The 21,936-nt window shown below is 39.1% G+C and overlaps 1 protein-coding gene across 2 annotated transcripts in view; it reads right to left on the bottom strand.

Moving 5' to 3' along the window:
- Window positions 1–3,750: 3,750 nt before the first annotated feature.
- FLRT2 (fibronectin leucine rich transmembrane protein 2) overlaps window positions 3,751–21,936 on the bottom strand; it is a 101,933-nt gene continuing 83,747 nt past the window's right edge. For both annotated transcript variants that reach the window (XM_054530344.2, XM_003778349.5), the window contains one exon: window positions 3,751–10,535. In XM_054530344.2, the coding sequence (XP_054386319.1) occupies window positions 8,175–10,157 (1,983 nt within the window). In that variant the 5' untranslated portion in view covers window positions 10,158–10,535 and the 3' untranslated portion in view covers window positions 3,751–8,174. The remainder of the gene's footprint in view (window positions 10,536–21,936) is intronic.

Raw genomic sequence — 21,936 nt, 5'->3', positions numbered from 1 at the left:
TTAAGGAAAATATATATGTTTGTTTGTTCTTGTAAAATGCATACTGTGGTGTTTGAGCAAGGCTAATTTTGCACAAGTCAGAACTCCACAGCTCTTTCTGGGGCTATTAATAAAAGAGCCATCTGGCCATAAGCTACTGACAGAGTGGCTCTTCCCCTGTAGCTGGGCAACTACCAGGGCCTGGGCATGGCTCTTAACACTGGACGAGATACAACAATTTACAGAATATGTTTTCTGTTTCCAGGGGCCCCATTGTATAGGCATGAAGCAGACTCGCAAAAAATTACAATATATAGGTGCTAAAAAGAAAAGTATTTTAAAGTTATATTAACTGCACAAAGGGGTCAGATAATTGGCAGGTGTGATTCCAGCAGCTTTGGAAGAGAGGCCTTTGACTTGCATCTTAAAGGACAAATATGTCATCAGGCAAAGGGGAATGTCATAGGATGAAAGACCTTGGGCACATATATAGTGGTTTGAAGGAGCTTGAGATCCCTGGAAGATAAACTGAAAGCATTTTGTTTGCTCATTTCATATATATATAATTATATATATATATAAAATCTAGATTATATATGTAATTATATATATATATAATCTAGAGCATGTAATGAAGGAGGATGCAATATTGGTAAGGAATGTCAGGGAGCAACATGTAGCAGGATACATAAGTCACACAAAGAGTTTGAATTCTATCTTGCGAGCAATAAAAATGCATGTTTTGCAAGCACTACAGTATCACACTCAGGCATTCCTTATAGATTATCATTACCCTTTGTCCTTCAATGTGTTGGAAAGGCTAAATTATAAACAGACTAAAGGAAGGGTCTTAACCAATCAGAGTCAGGGAACCGAGAGGAGAAAACACATTTGAGAGGCCACTCTACTGCTGGAACTAGCAGAATCCTAGGCTGATTATTTAAATGCAGCGGTGTGGCTCATGCCTGTAATCCCAGCACTTTGGGAGGCCTAGGTGGGTGGATCACCTGAGGTCAGGAGTTTGAGACCAGCCTGGCCACATTCTGCTCAAAAAAAGCAAAAAGGCAGAAAGAGCCCAGGCTGATGGTTAAAAACCAGCAGCTTCCAAGAAAGATTTTTGATGAGCAAAATTGAACTCTCCTGGAAAACATTCTTATTCTGCACCAGAACTTACCAGGCCTCGGTATATATTTGCTGAATGAAATCAAAACTAAACCAACAAAGGCCCATCCTATCCCAACTAGGGAGTTTAGAAGACTTTCTGAGCCAGCATAGTTTTATATTAGGAAAAGAGTGACCCAATACTGAGGTTTATTATGTCATTGAAGTAATAAGAATTCCCCTAAGGATATATTGAGGTTTTCGTCTAGTTTAGACTTCATACCAAAAAAAAAAAAAAAAAAAGACAGATATGATCACTCGTTGGTATGTGTGTGCTAAAATGACATATAGTTTGGGTTATTACCATTAAAAACTTTTGTATCCTTAACTTTCAGTAGAGCCAATGAAAATAAAACTTATATAATATCCCCTAAAGCACACATTTTTATCTATGTTATGGAAAAAAAAAGAGCATAAATTCAGAAGCCAGTTTACTAATGCCCTAATAGATTGTGACATATGTGCTTTTTCAGCGGAATCTACAAAATACTTAGAGCAACATCTCAAGTATGAAACAAATTCATTGCTAAAAATAACCCAACTGAAGACCTTTTAGTAGCTCTTTCAGCTCACCCTATGGGTACACACATATCTTGATTCCATCTGAAACTTTCAGATCAGATAAATGTGCAGCCATCAAATAATCACAAACAGAATTTTTATAAAAAATAGGAATGGATGACCAAGGGCTTTAAAAGACAAGAATTTTGAGGCTTCTAAAATGTTCCCTTTATTTGCCATAAATAATAATATATGTATCCACTGAGAAGTTATGATAGCTCCATCATGAAAAATCTGAAGGCTAGTCAGTCTCAAGGATGGTCAATTTATTAAGAGGCAGGAAAACAATTAAGAGTCCATGGAGTCATGCTCAGTGGTAAGTCCTGACTCTGCCATTTACAGGATTTGCAGCTATAGACTAATCACTTCTCTTGAAGTTCAGTTTTAAAATCTAAAAATTAAAATAATGCACCTTACAGGGTTATTTTAAAGACGAAATGCAAACATACGTTATCACACAATTTGCACAAGGTCTTATATAAACAAAGGTTGTTAGTAATTGTCAGGTGCCATTATTACTCGTTTAGATTGATTTCCATTGTGGTGCTTAATAAAAATTTAAACGGCTGCATGTGTAATTACCAAATACAATTTCTAAGTTTTCAAATACTTGGTGGAAACTTGAAAATTTAATTCAAATTAAGTTCTGACTTTAACAATGTACTCTCTCATTGCTGCATCTATTAAAAACCAAGATCATCTAATATATGACAGTTGCATCAACCTTACCAACAAGTAGAAACATCTCTTTTGTCACCTTAGATGTCCTGTCAATTTAATGAAGTAGTATAAAGTGATTACACAGGCTCTGAGACACTGGAATGCATTAGAAAAAGTGTTTATTTATTACCTGATCTGTGAGTTTCTTAATGGCTCACAGACATTTTTCTCTGAATCCCCAGAAGACCCTAACATAGTGCTGTAGAAAGTAGATGAATAGTAAATATATCAGATGAAGAGATTTCTTCAGGGACATAGTGAGGGAGAAGATTTGCCTGATTTGGCTAAGAACGCATTTCACTGTTCTGTGAGGCCTCTGAACTCAGCCTAGTGTTTGGAACACAGTAGGAGGACATTAATGACTTATTTTGAATGAATGGTATTTTTTGACTAATGGTTTAGTCTGCATAGAATAAGGTCTGTAACTCTTGGCAAAAGTACCCAAGAATAGCATGGATGTTACTTTATATAAAATCCCCAAACGTAATATGAATTGCTTGTTAGCACTGTCTTTCATAGTCAATGTTCCAACAGAGATTCTACAAACAGATACTACTGGTTAACTGAAATGTCATAAATTTGTTTCCTAATTCAATCTCTGTCAAATACATTATTAATGAAATGACCAAGAGGGGTTAGCAAAAGGGGGTTCTGAAAAATCATACGAGACTAATCAGAATTGAAGTTGAGCATATGAATAGATACATTTCCTTGAGTGCCTATTGAAAGGATGGACAGATGTTCTATAAATTGTGAGGCAGAAAAGTACTATGAGAGTTCTTAAAGAAATCTGACATTTAAAACCAATAGTGTGGCTGGGCATGGTGTCTTATGCCTGTAATCCCAGCAATTTGGGTGATCGAGGCGGGATGATTGCTTGCATCCAGGAGTTTGAGACCAGCCTAGGCAACATGGTGAGACCATGTTTAGAAAAAATTAAAAATTAAAAAATAAAGCCAATAGCATCTATTTTGAAATAGGGGAAAAGACTATTCTGATAGGATAAATACAATGACATTATCTATATCCTAAACAACATAGATTTCACCAGTATAAAATAAGATGCTCTGTGTATGTGTGCATACCTAAAAGGTATTCGTAGGAACACACAATTTAGTTGGGAAATTTAAAAGAACATAAGGATTTCACATAAACTCCTCACACAAAAAGGATCAAATGGCCTTTAGAAATGCAAGTCATATTCATGATAGGAGAATACGAAAATCCTATTACCTCTTTTACTCCTGCCCTCCTGCGTCATTTCTTCTACATTAACTGCACAAGTATTGACTGTATCCCAATGAACTTACTCAGATAAACACAATGTGGTTTTCTTTTAAAATAAGACTTTACTGAATATATCAACAAGGTACTGTATAGTGTAGAGTGAAGTTTGTCATTAACAAAGTGTGCAACATGGTAGGTCTCAGAGGATGTGTGATGCAGAATCTTTCAGCCCCTTATCAGAGAGAACACACTAAACAGAAACCAGAAGCAAATCAGCATATGGTTCAAACAATAACAAATCATCAGGTTAACTTTCAGTGAATATACACTAGTCCTATGAGCGACACACACTTGGGAATGCCTTCACCTTGCCTTAAACGTTATAAATCTTACATTCCAGGCACACCTTTACAAATGCCCCCCTGTGTGTGTGTGTGTGTGTAAAAGCATGTGCATGTTTGATAATAATTTTAAAATGCCTGTTGCAATGGCCTTGCTTTGTGCTCTTCTGGTGGGTGTGCAGGTAGAAAACAAAAAACTATAGTAAAAAAATTTGTTTTGTTATAACAACGGTATCAGACATATACAAAACTCTTTCTCCACAGTGACAAGCATTCCCCATTGCTAGTAACTGTCTTTTGACCCTGCTGAAGAAATCAGAGAAAGATGTAGGTTATGCCTTCTTAGCATTCGTATTTTGACTTTAGAAAGAGCATCAGGCAAGGTTTGACAAGACCAAGAACAAGACCAAGAACTGTTTTGTTCTGTGTGAGTATCTTTTTTCCATTTGGGGCACTGTTTTCTGCTTTGCTTTCCCATGCAGCTGGAATGGTAAGTCGTGAGCAAAACAGCTATTCTCATGTTCTAAAGTAAAATGTAACGTCTCCTTGTTATAGGTTAGAGAAAAATGCTATAAGTAAAGACGCCAATGGAAATTAACCACTTCACTTTTCAAAAGCTGCGATGGCCTCTGCAGCCGAGGTCCGGCGATCAAGTGAAGCATCCATTCCCTGTGGACTACAATATTGCCTCGTGTTCTGAATGGATGCTTCGATCACAGCATGAAGATGTTGTCCTCCCTGGTGGGGAAGGAAGTTCTGATTTGTGTGAAATGACTAAGACCATTATGATAGGTGCTAGTAGAAAATGAAGCTGTAATATTAGCTACTTCATTAATACTTTTTACCAGACTGGTCACATTATACTTTTTGTTTTTAACCTCAGGGAGAATGTCTAATATATTTTCAACGAACATCCAGATAATTAGAAATTGCATTATTTCTCACAGGGGAGAATGTTTTCCATTTGTTACATAAGGAAAATAGGCAGGGGATACATTCCTTGTATCTGCCTGCGAGTGTCCCATGCAGTGGGCGGCTAACGCATCTGATGGTGTTTGAGGGTAGCCCAGAGTCTCTCTATAATCAAACATATCTCCCCAAACAAGCAGGTATTAACAGCTACCCTGGCTATAGATAACTGTCAGTATATCCTTTTGTTCATGACTATGCCTCTTCCTTTTCAATGTCTTCTGTACAGTGACATTTACTAAGCTCTGAATGGGATCAGCTTCTATCTGAATCACCTCATTTGGCCAGGCAGCATCAAGCTCTTCATTGGCCAGTGAGCACGGCTTTTTTTCCATGGTCTTGGCCTGTACTCTCAACCTTGACTCTTGACTAATCATCTCAAAATACATCATAATGACAGCAAGAGAGGCCCAAACATAGAGCAGGTATATATCAGCAAAAATACATTCCCATGACTAAAAATGCCAATCAAAGCAGAATCCCCAGGGACAGTTGTTTGGCAATTTTCACAAGACACATTAGACATCACAGATTCCATCATGTGCTTTCTATCCTGGTGCAGGTGAGGCTGTAACAAATGGGAGGCGGATTTTAATCTTAGCAGTCTTTGCCATGTTGTACACAAGATGAAAATAAAGCCTGTTACTAGGTTCAATCTCTTCAGGAACACCTCCAGCAAAAGGGACCCTGTCAGACCATCTTAAGCATTGCACATGACTGTCTCCATTGTACCATTTAAGCCCCAAATAATTCTGTGAACCCCATAAGAAATGACAGGAACCTCTTCATCCTTGTTCTTCCTGGCCCAAAGTGGTTTCAGCAGCCAGAAATCCCACTGGGGGTTAAACATACAATATACATAAATGAGAATGATTATTTTGTGAATAACAGAAATAAAAACCCTCAAAAGTCAAAGTACCATCATTTGAATGCACAATTTTATCTACACAGCCAAGGGGAAGAGGACAGTAGAAGGGAATTATCCAGCTAAGTACACAAAGCCCCCATGTCATTTTCTTGATTTTAGATGTCTTACTGCTACACTGATCACCTTCACAGACTCTTTTCCCTTCACTGTGTGGACCTAACTTTAAAAAAAGCAACAGCCAAAACCCTCTAGCTAATAGACTAAAATGGAAACCAGAGTCAATTTAGAATTAATTTAAATTAATTCATAGCTAAGTTCAGCTCTACTGACTGCACAGTTTCAATTCTTGTGTCTACGACATACAGCTGCAGTTATATTTTCTGCTTATTCTGAGGGACAAGGGAGATTAAAACATATAAGTTGGGCTATATTATTAAAGAAAATAAAGCTCTTACTATAAAGAAAAAGTTGCATAGCATTTTATACCTAAACTTTTACAAAGAAGACACATCACAGTTTTATTTTGCTGAGAGAGAGAGAGAGCTAGTAAGATGATTGTGACATTTACTTCATGGGTCCCTATAATAATGGCCAATGGTAAAAAAAATATGCAGCACAGAATGAAATGTTTAAATTTGATTTTCAATAGATATTTTTCCCAAGGGAGTAGTTTTTGATAATGTATGTGATCCATAGCCCTTCTCTATCTAAGGATGGCAAAGATTAAATTATGTGTTTTCTGAAGATGTTGCCTCAAAAGTATCTAGAATTAAGCATGGACATCCTCTCTTTTCTATGCCCTGCTCTGCCAGGATTAGGGGAACTCTCTGACTTGTTTTTCATCGGTTGTCCTGCTAACATAAGATTGATTAGCCCTCCACAATTGCCAAAGTAGAGGAACATCCACGATGGAAAAGGAACAAATAAAATTTCAAAAGTGGAACAGGATCAAAGTCAGTCCAAGGTGGAAACCAGGTATTGCTTTTTAAAAAAATTCATTATTTTGGCCAGCTTTGATGTGTCCTTACAGAATTATTAGCAGTGAAAATTAGTATGCATTTTAAAATGTGTAAGTACATAATGGATATTTTGTGCAGCCAAGACTGGCATCCATAATTTTCCTTGAAATACTGAACAGAGGGAGAAAAACAAAGGTGTCATAAACAACAAATTATGAAAATATATGGGAGATGATTGGAAGACAAGAATTTGCAAGGGGATAAAAGATATTACTTCAAGCTATTTCAACATGATACTAACAAAGTCAGCTGACATAACAGAACCACTGATCAGTTGTTTTTGTCTAAATAGCAGTAAGGGTAATTTTTAAATAAGTCATTGTTGTATTTTCCAAACATTGATCACCTGTTGGTCTAAATATCATGTTGACATAGCCTCAGTGAATCTACCCAAATAATTCTCATTATCAAAAATAATTCCATTCAATATAATTCTTCCCTTTATTTTATTAGCCTCTTCTAAAAAAGTATTCTAGAATATATCTCTGTTGAATGTGATTCAACCTGACATATGATTTGAACAGTAACACTTTTAAAGGGAGTCTTCTTGCTACAACATCAGACTGGTCCCTGAAGATGACTGAAATCAGACTCAAATCTCTAACTCTGTTATCACAAAGGACCAGGGAAGCGGGAAGAGTGATTTTTAAGTTCCCAGTCAGAAAGCCAACCCCTGCATTTTTGGGTCCTTTCAAATCTCATCTCAATTTTCTTGATTCTGTCAGGCCGGGTTAACTTATCTCACGGGAACTGGCTTCCTCCTGGTGCTTTCAGCATTTCCCACACAGGGTCAAATCAGGGTAACTACCTCCATTCTTACATTATAGAATTTTTTGCCTGTCTTCCGGACCTGGAGGTATAGGAATGGTGCGAAACTATCTGGGCCATTTCTTGTTTTACCCACATTATTCCTCTTACCCTGATGAGTCCATTTAATCTGCCCTTTCATCTGACCACCAGGAATTTATTCTGACAGCTTCAACAGCAAAGTGGTTGATGTGTATCCTAAGGAAGAATCACTCGTTCTTTTTGCCTTGGCATTGGGTTCTCATTGTACAACCCTGTACAGTACTTCAGCAACTATTTTTTTTTTAAGATTTAAAAAGCAAAGAGTTACAAAACTGTTTGTAATTAACTTGAAATAGAAAAGATAGCACTTTTTTTAAATCCCATTATATAGTACACCGTATAAATTACAGAGTATTCAAATGCACAAATGCATCTGTGTAACATTTATCAAATGTAATCTGCGTGTCTTTTATGTGCACACACGAGTGTGTTCTGAACAGTCTAATTGTGTCCGCCTTGATAACGCTGGGCCTCTGGCTGTCACGTATGGCAGTGCTCCAGGTCTGGCACACTGCTGTTGCAGTATCGCATGTTGTTGGGGATATGGCAGTCTGTGTAATTAATGCCCCCATTTGGGGTGTAAATGGGCTGCAGTCTGAAATCTCCTTTAAGGAGTTGATCGTTATTTAAGGAGACGATCTGAAAACTGGTTTCTGTCATCTCCAGGATGGAGTTGTCCTTCTTGGTGCCTGCCTCGCAATAATCATCTTTCCGCCGGCCCCGGTTGTATTTCCACTTCTGGGAGGTGTAGCGCCCCTTTTTGTGCATGTGCCAGCAAAACACGCTGAGCAAGACCACCAGCACAAATATCACCGCGCCCCCGATCAAGCCCGCCAGCAGAAAGGGGGAGCCCATGCTGTGGGACGTCGTCTGCTCATGGCTGGACGCTGTGTTGCTGCCGTTGTTCAGATAGGAGGCATGGGTGGTGGCCTCTGAACAAATGGTGTCTTCTACCGCGCGGTAGTTAAAAGCATCCAGTGGCACTAAACAAATCCGATAGGTGGATCGGGGCTCCAGGTTAACCAGGCTCAGGTGTTGCTTCTCACCGCTGACTATGCGCTCCTGAACGATGCCCCCTACTAAACTGTGGCCCATTTTCACCCATGTGAGTTTGTATGCCATCACGGTGAAGAGAGACAGCCAGCTGACTTGAATGGAGGTATCATTCACAAAATGGATAGAGAGCTGGATCCGTTCAGAAATAGGTGGGGTCCCTCTTTCTCTGCCATCCCAGTCAGGAATCGTGGGAAGTTTCGATGTGGTAGGAGTTGGAGGCGTGTAGCTTCTGCTAGGGTTTGGAATAGAGAGGGTGGGAGGCTGAGTGGTCGGAGAAGCTGTACTTGGGGCTGGGGTGAAGAGAGGCAGGCCGGGGGTCGTGGTGGGACAGGACAAAAGATTCATATTTAATTCCCTGACGGCCATCCCCCGGACTTGTTCAGGACCTTGGCACATGAAACCCCGCACGTTGAGAGATGAAGGGATATATTTGAGCCATTCCGTGACCCATTTAATACTGCAGTCACAAAACCAAGGGTTATTCCGAGCAGTGAGCTGCTTCAGGTTGGAGAGATTATCAAAAACCCCTCGAGTCAGCATCCGCAGTTGGTTGTTGGATATATCCAGCCGTTCCAGCTTACGCAGATTTGAGAAGGCTGTCAAAGGAATGTGGTTTATCTGGTTGTCCTGCAAATAGAGCCTGATCAGATGCGTACCTGGGAGATCGGGAGGAGGGTGGGACAGCGAATTACGTACAATTGAAAATTCCTTGAGCTTGGTAAGATGGCTGAAGGTGCCCTCAGCGATACCCTTGTTGGTCAAGAGGTTCCCGTCCACAATAAGACGCTCCAAGCTCGTGAGATTCTGGAAGGCCATGTCGGATATGACAGCAATTCGATTTTCATCCACTCTCAGCTCTTGCAAGTCCACAGGAAGCCCAACAGGCACACTGCTCAGGTGATTCTTAGACAAAAACAACAATTTGAGGCTAATAGCCTCCCGGAAGGCCCCGTCTTCCACCCCCACTGTGGATATGGAGTTGTCATCCAGGTGCAGCTCTTCAAGCTTCAAGAGCTGGGCAAGAGCAGCCCGTGAAATGGTCTGAATATTGTTTTCCTGCAAATGGAGAACTCTGACATTCTTGGGAAGGTTCATGGGGAATTCGTCCAGTTGGTTGCCGTACAGGTAGACCGTGTGCACGGACTGTACATTGTGCAGTTCTGCAGGAAATCCAGCATTATTAATTTGGTTGTTGTGGAGGTAGAGTACGGTTACGCCCTCCGGGATCCCAAGAGGCACTGAGGTCAAGCTTCGCTCATTACAGTAGACAAAGTTCCTGTCGCAGCGGCACACGCTAGGGCAAGCCAGGAGTTTGGACACCTGTGAGTAGAGCCCCAGGGAAATGATAAGCCAAGACTTCAGGAAAAAAGCCCCATGGCTGGGCCACTTTGTGGTCTGTAGGCCCATTTCTGAAGTAAAGAAATAAAATACAACGTGGTGGGAAAAAGAAAAAGAAAAAAAATAAACAGATAGCAAAATCAAAATGACTGGATGGGGTTCTGTTAAAGTCCAGAACTCCAGCTAGAGGGAACGTCCTGAGGGCGTATGGTAAAATAATCTCCCTGCTGTCTCTGGTCTTATCAGCCTGTGTTGCCCTCTTTGCTGCTGTCCTCCATGTGCAAAAAATTCAACAGGGAGAATTTTTCCACACTGGCAACAGGTGATGGCAAGTTATCAGCCGTGTCAACACAAGCCCAAGTGGGCAGGCAGAACTGTCTTCTTCTTTTGTAGGTCAAGCCAGCCTTGATTAGCCTACGAACTTCTTGGTTAAACTCAATCTGCAATCTGTTGTAGGAAAGAAAAGAGGAAATGGTCACTTAAGGGAAGTAATGAAAGAAGTGCCAAATATGACCCTGAGCCTTTCAAAAACAATGAGATTGGGATGAAATGTTGAGAGGCCAGAGTTGGCATTAAGTGGAATTTCAAATAACAGTAACTTAGTTGAAAAGGTATTCAAGAAATAATTAATGTAGTATCTTCAGAAGGACATCATGCTATCACCTGTCACTATCAACCATCATATTGTGAATTTAACATCCCAATCAGTACCTTCTCTTTTATCTATTCTTTATCTATTTGCATATCCAAACACTTAATTACAACAGGCACACTGCTGAATCCACTCAATCAGTTAATGATAATTATCTACAAATCCTACTGGTCATAGACTAGTTTCAAGGTAGAGGTGATGACTAACAGCTAGCAAAAGTGAAGGGGAAAATGTGAAGCCCTGCAGAGTTATATATTTAAAAATGCAACATGGAGACTAATAAAGTCACTTAAAAAGATGCATCCTTCCAGAAAACTTATTCCAAATGTATTATATTTCCAAATACATTTACTATATGTGAACTTTCATATACAATGTTATTAAAAAACTGTAGCTGATTAAGTTGCCATTTCCTTTTAAAATGTATTTTAAAACTCTGATACAAAAGCTTATTCATGCTTAATGGAAAATTTTAGAGAATAAAATATAAAGAATACAGTATGAAGGTGATAAAGATTATTCATTATATTATCACTCAGAGATAACTGATCGATTTGCTTACTTTCCTTTTTTCTATACATATACTTAACAGAATTGGAATCATGATTTTTCTTTTTGTTACCTAACATATGTCATGACCACATCACCACATGATTTAAAACAATCATTCAAAGAAAAAAAAGAAATTCAAAGAAAAAATTTTTCAAAGAAAAAAAAAGTAGTATAAACGTAGTGAACAGAAGCATGTATGAAGGCAGAGAGACTTTTTTCTTTCCCACTTCTTGTCTCCCTTTCTCTTTATCTTCCTCCAAAATAGTTTGCACCTCGAGTCACCGAGGAGAATGACTAAGCTTCAGCCCACAAAACATTTCCACTTATCTCCTCCTTCGAGACCTCTAGGTCCAGATGAGATACACCATTGTGATCCCTTGAAGAGTTGCCAAGCTCACGACTAGGGGTAAATTATTTTTCAACAGCACCACCTTCCTTCCGTTTGTGCTTTCCTGCTTTTATAAGAGGTCTTTTAGCAAATTTTGAAATGACAGAAGACACAGTTGAGGAAGTCAAGGCAATCCACAGATAGTAATCTTGCCTTGTTGCTCCAGAATGTATTCCATCTGTTTTTAGATTAGAGAGGTAAAGAAGGTAATTGAAAGGTGCCAGATTTGATTTCCCTGCAAAATAAGCTAACATGACAGGACACGGCAAACTGCGAGTCTCTTAATTCTCACCAATACATGGAGATTGAAACAACTTACATCTAAAAGCACAGAGGAACTATTTGAAATTGTTCCCTTAGCTATCTTTAGAAATATAATTAAAAAAGAAAAAAAGAACACTGGAAATGTTATTTAAGTGTCAAGGATGTTGTAAATGTGTTCTATAATTTAAAAGATTGTAAGCCATCTAAAAAATGCCTTTGATGACCAGAAATGGTAAAATGCATTTTTTATTGTTTAGGAAATATAAGGTGGGTGGGAGGGGAACTTTTTTCAGGTAAAATAGACAGATATGATGCTTTATTAAAAATCAAGCATGGCCGGGCTTGATTTCACGTGGTGGCTTACACCTGTAATCCCAGCACTTTGGGAGGCTGAGGCAGGCATATAGCTTGAGCCCAGGAGTTCGAGACCAGCTTGGGCAACATAGTGAAACCCCATTTCCATTAAAAATTAGAAAAATTAGCCAGGCGTGGTGGTGTGAGCCTGTAGTCTCTGCCACTCTGAAAGCTGAGGTGGGAGGATTGCCAGAGCCTGGGAGGCAGAGGTGAGCCAAGATCATGCTGTTGCAGTCCAGCCTGGGTGACAGAGCAAGACCCTGTCTCAAAAAGAAAAAAAAAAAAAAAGTCAAGCATTATTTAATTTTTTACAAAACCTAATATACATTTTGCTGCTGAGAAGGATGCCATTCCTTCCAAAAGAAACCTCTCTATAAACTTAAAGAATAATTTATATAACTGAGGTGGCATAGGAAAAATGAGTTCAATGCTATCAGCCTGATGGCATCCTTAGCTCAGGTTTCAAACCATCTTAATGTTCCCTAACATCTTGGTACTCAAGTGTGGTCCTTGGTCCAGCAGCATGAGCCTAACCTGGCAAGATGGTAGAAAAGCTAAACCTCAGGCCCAGAATGTTAGCGAGAGCCTGGGATGGGCGCATTCAAATTTGTGAAGCACCATGAACATCTTATTTAATCATTCATGTTTTAATTTATTAAATGTAAAATAGATGCAAGAGCATGTTACATGACTCTTTTGAGAAGAGTTAAGGCATAAGGCATACTAATCACTTTTGTCCCCGGGAGACAGTCTCAAATAACATCTTATATGTAAATTACATATTTTGGGTGGAGCAGTGCAATGACTATGTATGACACTTGGCCTTAACAGAAAATGTTTATCTGGATGGCAAGTACTAATGCCTAGTAGGACCTTAAAGAGTTACTTGTCATCACAGGAGCCCACTTTTGTAAAACATTTAAGAATAAAAAACTGTTTGGTGCTATTAATAATTACTTCCACAAGAGCTAGGAAAGTGAGACTAAAGAATAAAATGTAATGTTTTTGAGTATTCTGCTGGAATCTTCAAAGTATGATAGAAGCGACCACTGAAGAGAATGTCCTAAGGGAGAAAAACAGCAGCACCAGGGTCTCTAAGTTCATATGTAAAAAGAATAGATACTTCTACATTGTCTTATAGGCCAAGTGTTAGGGGCTAAGAAACAAATCAATACTTGAAGATGATGGTGTTTGCTTAGAGTTCATCAACTATCAGCCTCAAGGACATTAATACTGGGAGTAAACCAAGTACTCAGGGATGGGCCTAGAAACTATTACTATGCATCCAAATCGTAAATTTTCCATTTCCTGAACTGTGTCCTCTGCAAGGAGAGAACAGGCCCCCACCAGCCAACCCTTTGCCCCCGGGCCTTGCTCTCTTGCAGGCATATTTTACTCATGAGTGGCTCTTTTGTAATTATATAAGAAGATGATGTGGTTCTGAAGAAAGCTCCTAATAAGATTACATGTGGCAAACTGTCACTGTTCATACACCTTAATAGGAGAAAAGTCCCATCTAGACCGCAATGTGTTGATCGGCTATGACAAGTTCAATTTTGAATGAAAACAAACTCTCAGAGCTTTCTTTGACCTTCTTGGGAATCCCACAAAATAACAGCATATAGCAGATTTGTTCTGTTCCATGTATCAACAGCAGCTTACACCTATCAGTGAATGCACCGTATTTTTGTTTCAATCAGTATACATATTGGTAACATTACAACCACCTAGGCCATAATGATTTTCTAAATTTAAACTTTTAAATTTAAATTTTCTTTGCATTTCCAGCTGTGGTTCCTACTGAATAATGAAGGTAGCGATCCTTTTAGACTTTAAGTTGGGGACCATATTGACAGAGAAAGAATGTATAATGGTCACCAAGCATAGATCCCGAGTTCTCATCCTGCTTCTATCACCAAGTAGCAGCAGGATCTTGAGTACACATTTCTGTTTTCAAGTCTTAGTCTCCTTACCTGAAAAATGATAATAATAGTTCCTAACTCACAGCACAGTTGACAGGGTTAAATAAAATAATACTTGTGAAAAGCTTATGTCTGTACATGGCAAGAACATAATAATGCTGATTATTCTCTATGTAATAGTTATTATTAATGATATCCAAAGAGCTGAATTCCACTGTGTAGAACAAAATAAATTCAGCTTTGACCTGCCAAGCTTTATGCACTTCCAACTACCCCAGTTTCTCAGCCTAAGCACTACTGACATTTTGTGCCAGATAATTCTGTGCTGTGGGGCTGTGGTGTGCATCCAAAAACGTCTCCAGATGTTGCCATATATATGTCCCCTGGAGTGGGAAAATCGGCCCCTGTTGAGAACCGATGATCTACACACACCTTCTTACAAGTGCTTTAGAAAGTTGGCATTATTGCCATAATTTTCTAGAGAAAATTAAGATAAATTTCTAATAAACAACATAACCTAAAAATGCTTCTCCCATGGACATTGAAAAGCATGAAAATGTAATATACTTTCCATTCATTTATTGAACCAATACTTATTGAGCACTAGAACGAGGATACAGCTGTATACAGAGCTGATGTAGTTTTTGGCTCATGAGGCTTAAAAGTTCAGTGAGGGGAGAAAAATGAGTAGGCGGGGAATTAGGGTTCTATGTAAAGAGTTCTTAACCCTAGAGCATCAGGTAATCGTGGTCCTGTGTAAAGAGTTCTACCCTAGCCCATGAGGTATCAGGAAAAACACTGCAGGGAAAGGATGGCTCTGTGAAAATCAGAAGGATAGAGAGGCCCAAGCCAGGGACGAAATGTAAGTTCTGCACACAGATACAAGCTGCTTGTAATGTGAAGCCAGAGATGAATCCCAGCTCAGAGAGAGAAGGAAAAAAATGTTAACTGCACAATACTTTCTCCCAACTCTCTGTCCGCTTCTCACTGAGGTAGTCATGCTTCTAGAAGATATTAAACAAACTCATGTTTCAAAATCATTGGGCATTTCACCTATAAGCCTAAATGTTGGTGATAAAAATAATTGCTTTACAAGATGAATTTCAAATATCAAAAGGAAAAGGTTTTTTTTTTTTTGTCTTTTAAATATTTCCCTGTTTGTGTGAATACTGTATTGAATATGTTGCTTCCTCTCCAGGAAACTAGAAATTATAAAGAATGGCTTAATGGCAGGTGCTAGGTAAAAACAGAAATTTTCATTTAAAGGAGACCATAGCTTATAAATCAACATGCAAAAAAAATGCTCTTTGGGGGCAGCAAGAACCCAGCCTTGCCAGTCTCTTAAAGATGACAGTAAAAGCAGCAGCTATTCCAGGCTACTTTATTGTAATTTAACTCTTTTCATGGGAACTGAGACTCAAAGCACATAAGTCATGCTATAGCTTTCTGCTCAGTGTTTCTCTCCTAGTGCTGCCTAAGAAGGTTTTTTCTTTTTCTAATTAATTCCAGGAGCCTGTATTCCAGGAGCACTTAATAAACTAAGACTATAAAAATCATAGCACAGAAAATAAGAATTGTCAATAAGCATTGCCAATCGCATAACAGAATGACAAGGACAAACCTAATAAAATCTTAATGGTTTCAGCACTGGCTGAATTGTGGCAAGGCAGCACAGCACATGAAGTGATACAATGAAAAAGCTATACTGAAGAGGAATTCTCTTAGAAAAGTTTCCCAGGGTCATATCTGACTTATAGCTTCTGGAGTTAAGCAGTTCATGCCAAAAATCAGACACAGGTAGGTACATAATCCACAGGCCTAACTACACTACAAATCTGGAAACACTAAAGCAATGTGTAGATTTTAGGAACAATTCCACAATCTTAACTATAGGTTTTAAATACTGTTTGCACAATAATCAGGAGAGTCCTATAGTTAGCTGACCAAGGTGTGGGGATTAGCAAAGGAATTTAGGGAAACATATATCAATAGCCACCCTGTAGCCTGAAACAATTTTTCTATCTCATTCACTAAACTTCAACCAAGTCCCCGGAAGTTGATCATTAGGCAGATATTTCTCTTTACTGAGACAAAGAGAAAGAAACAAGGGAAAGGAGAAAGAAGGAGAGAGGGAGGGGAGGAGGGAAGAAAAGAAAAGAAACACTTCGTTTAAACAGTTGACCATTTCCAGGCTCCAGTCAGTCTAAAATTGAAAACATTAAAATCAGACCAAAAAGGAAAAGCTATGCTCTTGGCAAACACAAAATATTCTAATACATTTGAAGCGTTGTTGTCACATGGTTTCCAATTGGTTGGAGTAATGGGGGTAACTTGAGAACAAATAACCAGTGTTATAAATTCAAATGCATGAACTTGAAGACACTTCCACTACTGCTACCCGCCTCTCTCAGCCCACTAGGAGGGAGATCCCACTGATCATCCCTGCCTCCCTTTAAAATCTGGAACTGCAGGACTGGGTGGCCTCTTTCCACGTCAACTACTGCCTGCATGGTGGTTGGATCTAGAAGAATAGCCAACTGTCTTGATGCTCTGAAAGCTATTCCTGATAGCAACTGGTTGGGTAGCTGGTCCCCAGTAGTAAAGGGAAGCTGGTAGAGCAGAATTTCAGGAGGCAAATAAATTGAGAGAGTACTAATAAGATATAAAAGTATATGGTCCATAACCGATGGATCTTCTATAGAGAATGTCTATACACTTTCAATCCATTTCAAAGGAATATAATTCAGTTCATTCATAATATTCATTCACTTGTTCAAACAGATACCAACCAACTTATGTTTCAGAGAAAATAACTGATTTCTTAGACTCTAACCTTTGGGAAAAATTTTTCCCCCTAATCACTTGGTACAGTGGTTCCCCAAACCTGAGGGTCATTAAAAACACTAGGGGAAAGTGATGAGAAATGAAGGTTTCTGGGCCCCACCCCTGCAGATTGTGGTTTAACAGGTCTGCAAAGGAGGTGGGTCAGGTGCAATTTGTCAACTTTCCCAAGTGGGGCTGATGATTATTCACTAAGGTTTGACCACCCAGCCGCTCCCTATCAGGAATTGCTTTCAGGGAATTGAAACAACTGGTCCTTCTCTCTTCTGGGTCTGATCTGATGTTGTGGAAAGAGTTGAGGGTTTGGAGTCAGTCAGAATTTAGTTTCTTATCTCAGCGCTTCCACTCCCTAACAGCATGACAAAGGGCACCTGACTTAACCTCTCTGAATTTTACTTTTTTTTAATCTCAAAGGGGATAATCAGCTGTGCTTAGGAAATTGTTGGGAGGATTAGATATAAATCATGTAAAGTGACTAAGAGTACCAATTAGGCACTCAATAAATTGGTTTAAGAGAGGTAGAAAAGGTGTTATGAGCAAGAGCTGGGCTCTGGAGACAGAGGACCTGAACAGCTTTTCCCACTTACCAGTTGTGTTAACTTGGGCACACTATGTCACTTCTCTATGTCCCGGTTAATTCATATAAAATGGAGAAAATAATAGTATTAATATTTCACGGTTGTTAGAGGGCTGTAAATCACTTAGAACATTACCTAACATGTGGAAAACACACACTCTTTATGTTGGTCATTCCTAAGATTAGCTTTAAACAACAACAAAAGCTCCTGTGCCGGGGAGCATTTGTCCCTAATTTGGTAGAGAGTTGGTTGTACTGAATCCATCAACTTTTACTTTCCTTGTTCATTCATTGATCACAGTTCTTTCCTTTGGTAATATACATATACATCTTTCATCCATCAATCCTGAAAATATGTGCAGACATTTATGAAGTTGATCAGTGAGTTAAGTGACAGGGCTAGGACTTGAACTCAGGGATGGGCTGCAGGGCCTGCTCCTAACCTCTGTCCTGCTTCTCTGTAAGCTCTAGGCAGACAGGCTGGTCTGCTTTCACTCACCGTTATTTCCCCAGAGCCTACAGCAGTATGTGGCAGGCATTCAAGATCTGTTTGTAGCACAAATGAACGAGTCAAAGAATGACCTTCAGATGATTACTTTGTTTGAAAAGGCAGTCTGCAAAAACTCTTTGACATCTTCAATCTGAGGTCCCATAAGGAATCAGTGAGATAATATTTCAGAATAGCTTTCAAGAGTTTTAAGCTACCTAAAGCTATCTGGAAAGATTGAGGGATAGATAGAGCGATGGATGAATAGTCCCTGGGCATAAAGAAACTAGATGATCTTTGTAAAAGGCATAGAACATGCAACTAGGAAATAGTTGCAATTACTACAGCACTATATTTGTTTTACCAAATAACAGCAAATTCCATGCTCTTATTGACTTTTAGTACTGCAGAAATAGGGTCACTCAGAAACATTATAACATACTTAGTTTGTTGAGAGGCATGTCTATACCTAATAATTGAGTTCAATGATGGTTGTGACCTGAAATCAAGTAAGTATTTGTGATCTATAACAACAAAATATGAATTTTTGCTTATATAATAACAATATATTTTAAATGTTTATATAAATTCAATGTGACAGTTCAACTGAACTTTAATTGCATACTACTTTACCATTCCACACAGTTAGAATCAACATAAAATAGGCCAATGAGAGCTATAAAAAGCTTATGAAAAAAATAAACTGAATCCAAAAATATAAACATGGCCTACTTCCCTACCCTAATATTGCACATATGTAATATGCATAACAAAACAGAAAATCTTACGTCTCCTTCACAAGAGGAATACACATTTCGGTCGAAGATATTGATTAGGCCCATGAAATGAAATTACATAGTGTGTATTTCCAGGTGAGTTACCTGGTTTTGAGTCTAAAAAATGAAAAATTCATTGCTTAAGCCTATTTTGGTATCATAGAGATGGCTCTGAATGTAAATGGTATAAAATTTCCTCACTGAATAAATAGGTTTTTACAATGTGCCTTCTCATCTTCAGAACACCTGTCATGCTGAGGTGTCAGGCTATGTTCAGGAGACTATTTCTGGATTTGAGGAACAAGAGGGGATAAGAAACAGAAGAAAAATTAGTATTGCTTATTATCCTTGATCCTCTCCTTCTCTCAAGGACATTTCCCCCCCCCCACCCTCCCCAAGAACATGACTAGAAATGGGTTAAGATCAAATCAAGCCATTCTAAAGCTTAAAATAAAACCCAGATAAGCTGCCTCAGTATCATATCCAGGGTGGTTGCACAATACTCTTAAGGAATAATTCAAAGGAGAATATTGAAAATACACAGCAAGTTTTAAAAGCTACCTTTAAAATAATCTATGCTGGTGGCCTTGATCATGTGAATGAATTCTGAGATGTGTTCTCCAAACACAGAAGAATTTGAACATATAGGCAGATCTTTTTACAGGTTTATACACAATCAGAATGCTGCTTTCATTGAGGCCCATGGCAGCTTTCAAACTCTACCCCAAAGGCAAAAAGCTCACATTTTCATAGTGCTAATCAATTTCAACCACTTAACTGTTTTTTTTTTTTTTTTTAAAGAGCTCCCACCAATAATAATTTTAAAAACTCAGGAGCACACAATGACTTAGGTTTTTTTTGAAAAGTAAGTTACATTCTGACTCAGTCCATGTCACCCAGGCCATGTGCATATAATGGCCACCAGAGGGAGGCAACACAGCTGAAAGGTGGTCCCAATACACACACACACACACACACACACACACACACACACACATGCGCGCGCGCTTTCTCTCTCTCTCTTTCTCTCCCTCAACATGAAAAGGTAGTTTTGATTGACTTTTCATCCTTGACTCAACTACGTGACGTTTTTCCAGAAAAAGGTTCCAATCTTCTATGGTCAATAAAAATAACATTCATACATAAGGGAATAATGTAAAATCTGTGATGATAAAGAAGATTTAAAACAGTGAGAGTGATGAGAGAATCCCATGCTTGAAATGAGAGTGGGTTATTCATTCCTCCCTTAGCTACACTCCCAAGCTTGACTGGACTGCAGGCCCTGGTCCTTGGGAGGATCATACCTGGTTCCTCTTATAAAGTACTACATCTCCAAGACAGGTCAGCTGTCTGAGACAACATATTCTAGAAACAGGTCAAGGAAAAAGACATGTGAGTGGGCAACAACTTCACGTGTTGTGCTTCCCTGATGAACCTCCATTTCCTCAAAAATCTTTCCTTGTTTGGTTCTCTGACGCTTTTTAAAATTTCATAATTATAAACCAATTCTTTTGGATTAGCCTGCAACCCTCTCTAGAAAAGCAAAGGTTTTTGGTAAACATTCCAAACCAAGTGAAGTGTATCAGACCTTTTCTTTAAAACAAGTATTTCTCATGCATTTATTCATCAGACAATTATTGAGTGGCCACTGTGTGTCTGATGAAGCAGGAGGCCCGTGTGATGCACAGGTGAGCAAGACAGATAAAGTCCCTACAGTCAGGAAGGTGCTATGTTTAGAAAACAAGATGGCCTATAATCCCAGCAATTTGGGAGGCCAAGGCAGGTGGATCGTCTGAGGTCAGGAGTTCGAGACCAGCCTGGCCAACATGGTGAAACCCTGTCTCTACTAAAAATACAAAAACTAGCTGGGTGTGGTGCCAGGTGCCTGTAATCCCAGCTACTTTGGAAGCTGACGCAGGAGATTCACTTGAGCCCAGCAGGCGGAAGATGCAGTGAGCCGAGATTGCACCACTGCACTCCAGCCTGGGCAACAAAGTGACACTCTGTCTCAAAAAAATTTAATTAAAACTATAAAACTTGAGATTAGAAATGATAAAATTGTAAGCAATGTCATGAAGGAAATAAAGAAGTGTCATAGAGGATGATAATGGTGTGTGTCAGGTAGATTTAAATATGGCGGTCACAGATGGCAACTTAGAAAATGGGATTCCTAAAGAATGAGGAGTTGCTAAGGATGGGGGATTCAGGGTGCAGAATGATGGTGCTCAGGAGAAGAGAGGCCAATAAGTAAGTCCAGGTCTAGGCAAGAGCAGGCACAAGGATACAAGGAAGGGAGAGCCTTAGCTCTGGCAGGAACTGAAAGACAGGTGTGTCTCATTTCTCATTTTATGAGAAATGAGAAGGCAAAGTGCAGAAATAGGGCGAAGAGTTTTAATGGACTTAAGCAGGCAAATCTTTATGGCTTTGGTAAGCCATTTAGATTCTATTCTCATGGCAATGAAAAGCCTGCAGGGAAGGTATGGTGAGAAGGTAAAGATCAAAGATGTTACCTGGATCTACCCAATAAAGAGCTGAAAGAAGTTCTTGAGAAGTAATGATGAAGTAGAACAGGAAATTTTATCAAGAACAAGAGCCTGGAGAAGAAAAGTATGCTCTGAACTTCTGTCAGAATTCTCTCTTCAAATGTCCCATTTCAGAGAGTCTCTTGTCGCAAACATCCCCACACACTATTTTTTCCAGCTGTCTCAAATTCTCTTTAGAAAGAGAGGAAGTATAAATAATAAATAAACAAAAGAAATACAGCTTTGACTAAACAAGGGCTTTGATGAGAAAGTGAGGAACCCATGCTGGGTAAAGACAGCCACGTAATTAATTAGAAGGGTCTCTTGACTTCTATCATGAGCACTGAAGCCTGCCACCCTGCTTAGCATAATGTCCCTTCCACTGGGGAAGACACAGGCCACCCGCTGTTCCCTAGCAAGTAAATTGGTCCCTACCTATAAATTATTCTATGTGTGGTGAAGAAAACCATTGGCTTTTTTCCTTCTTCTGAAGTTCTGTGCACAGCCTGGCAA

Source organism: Pongo abelii, chromosome 15 (genome assembly GCF_028885655.2).
Source record: "Pongo abelii isolate AG06213 chromosome 15, NHGRI_mPonAbe1-v2.0_pri, whole genome shotgun sequence".
NCBI lineage: Eukaryota > Metazoa > Chordata > Mammalia > Primates > Hominidae > Pongo > Pongo abelii.
This window is presented reverse-complemented; position numbering and strand designations above follow the sequence as displayed.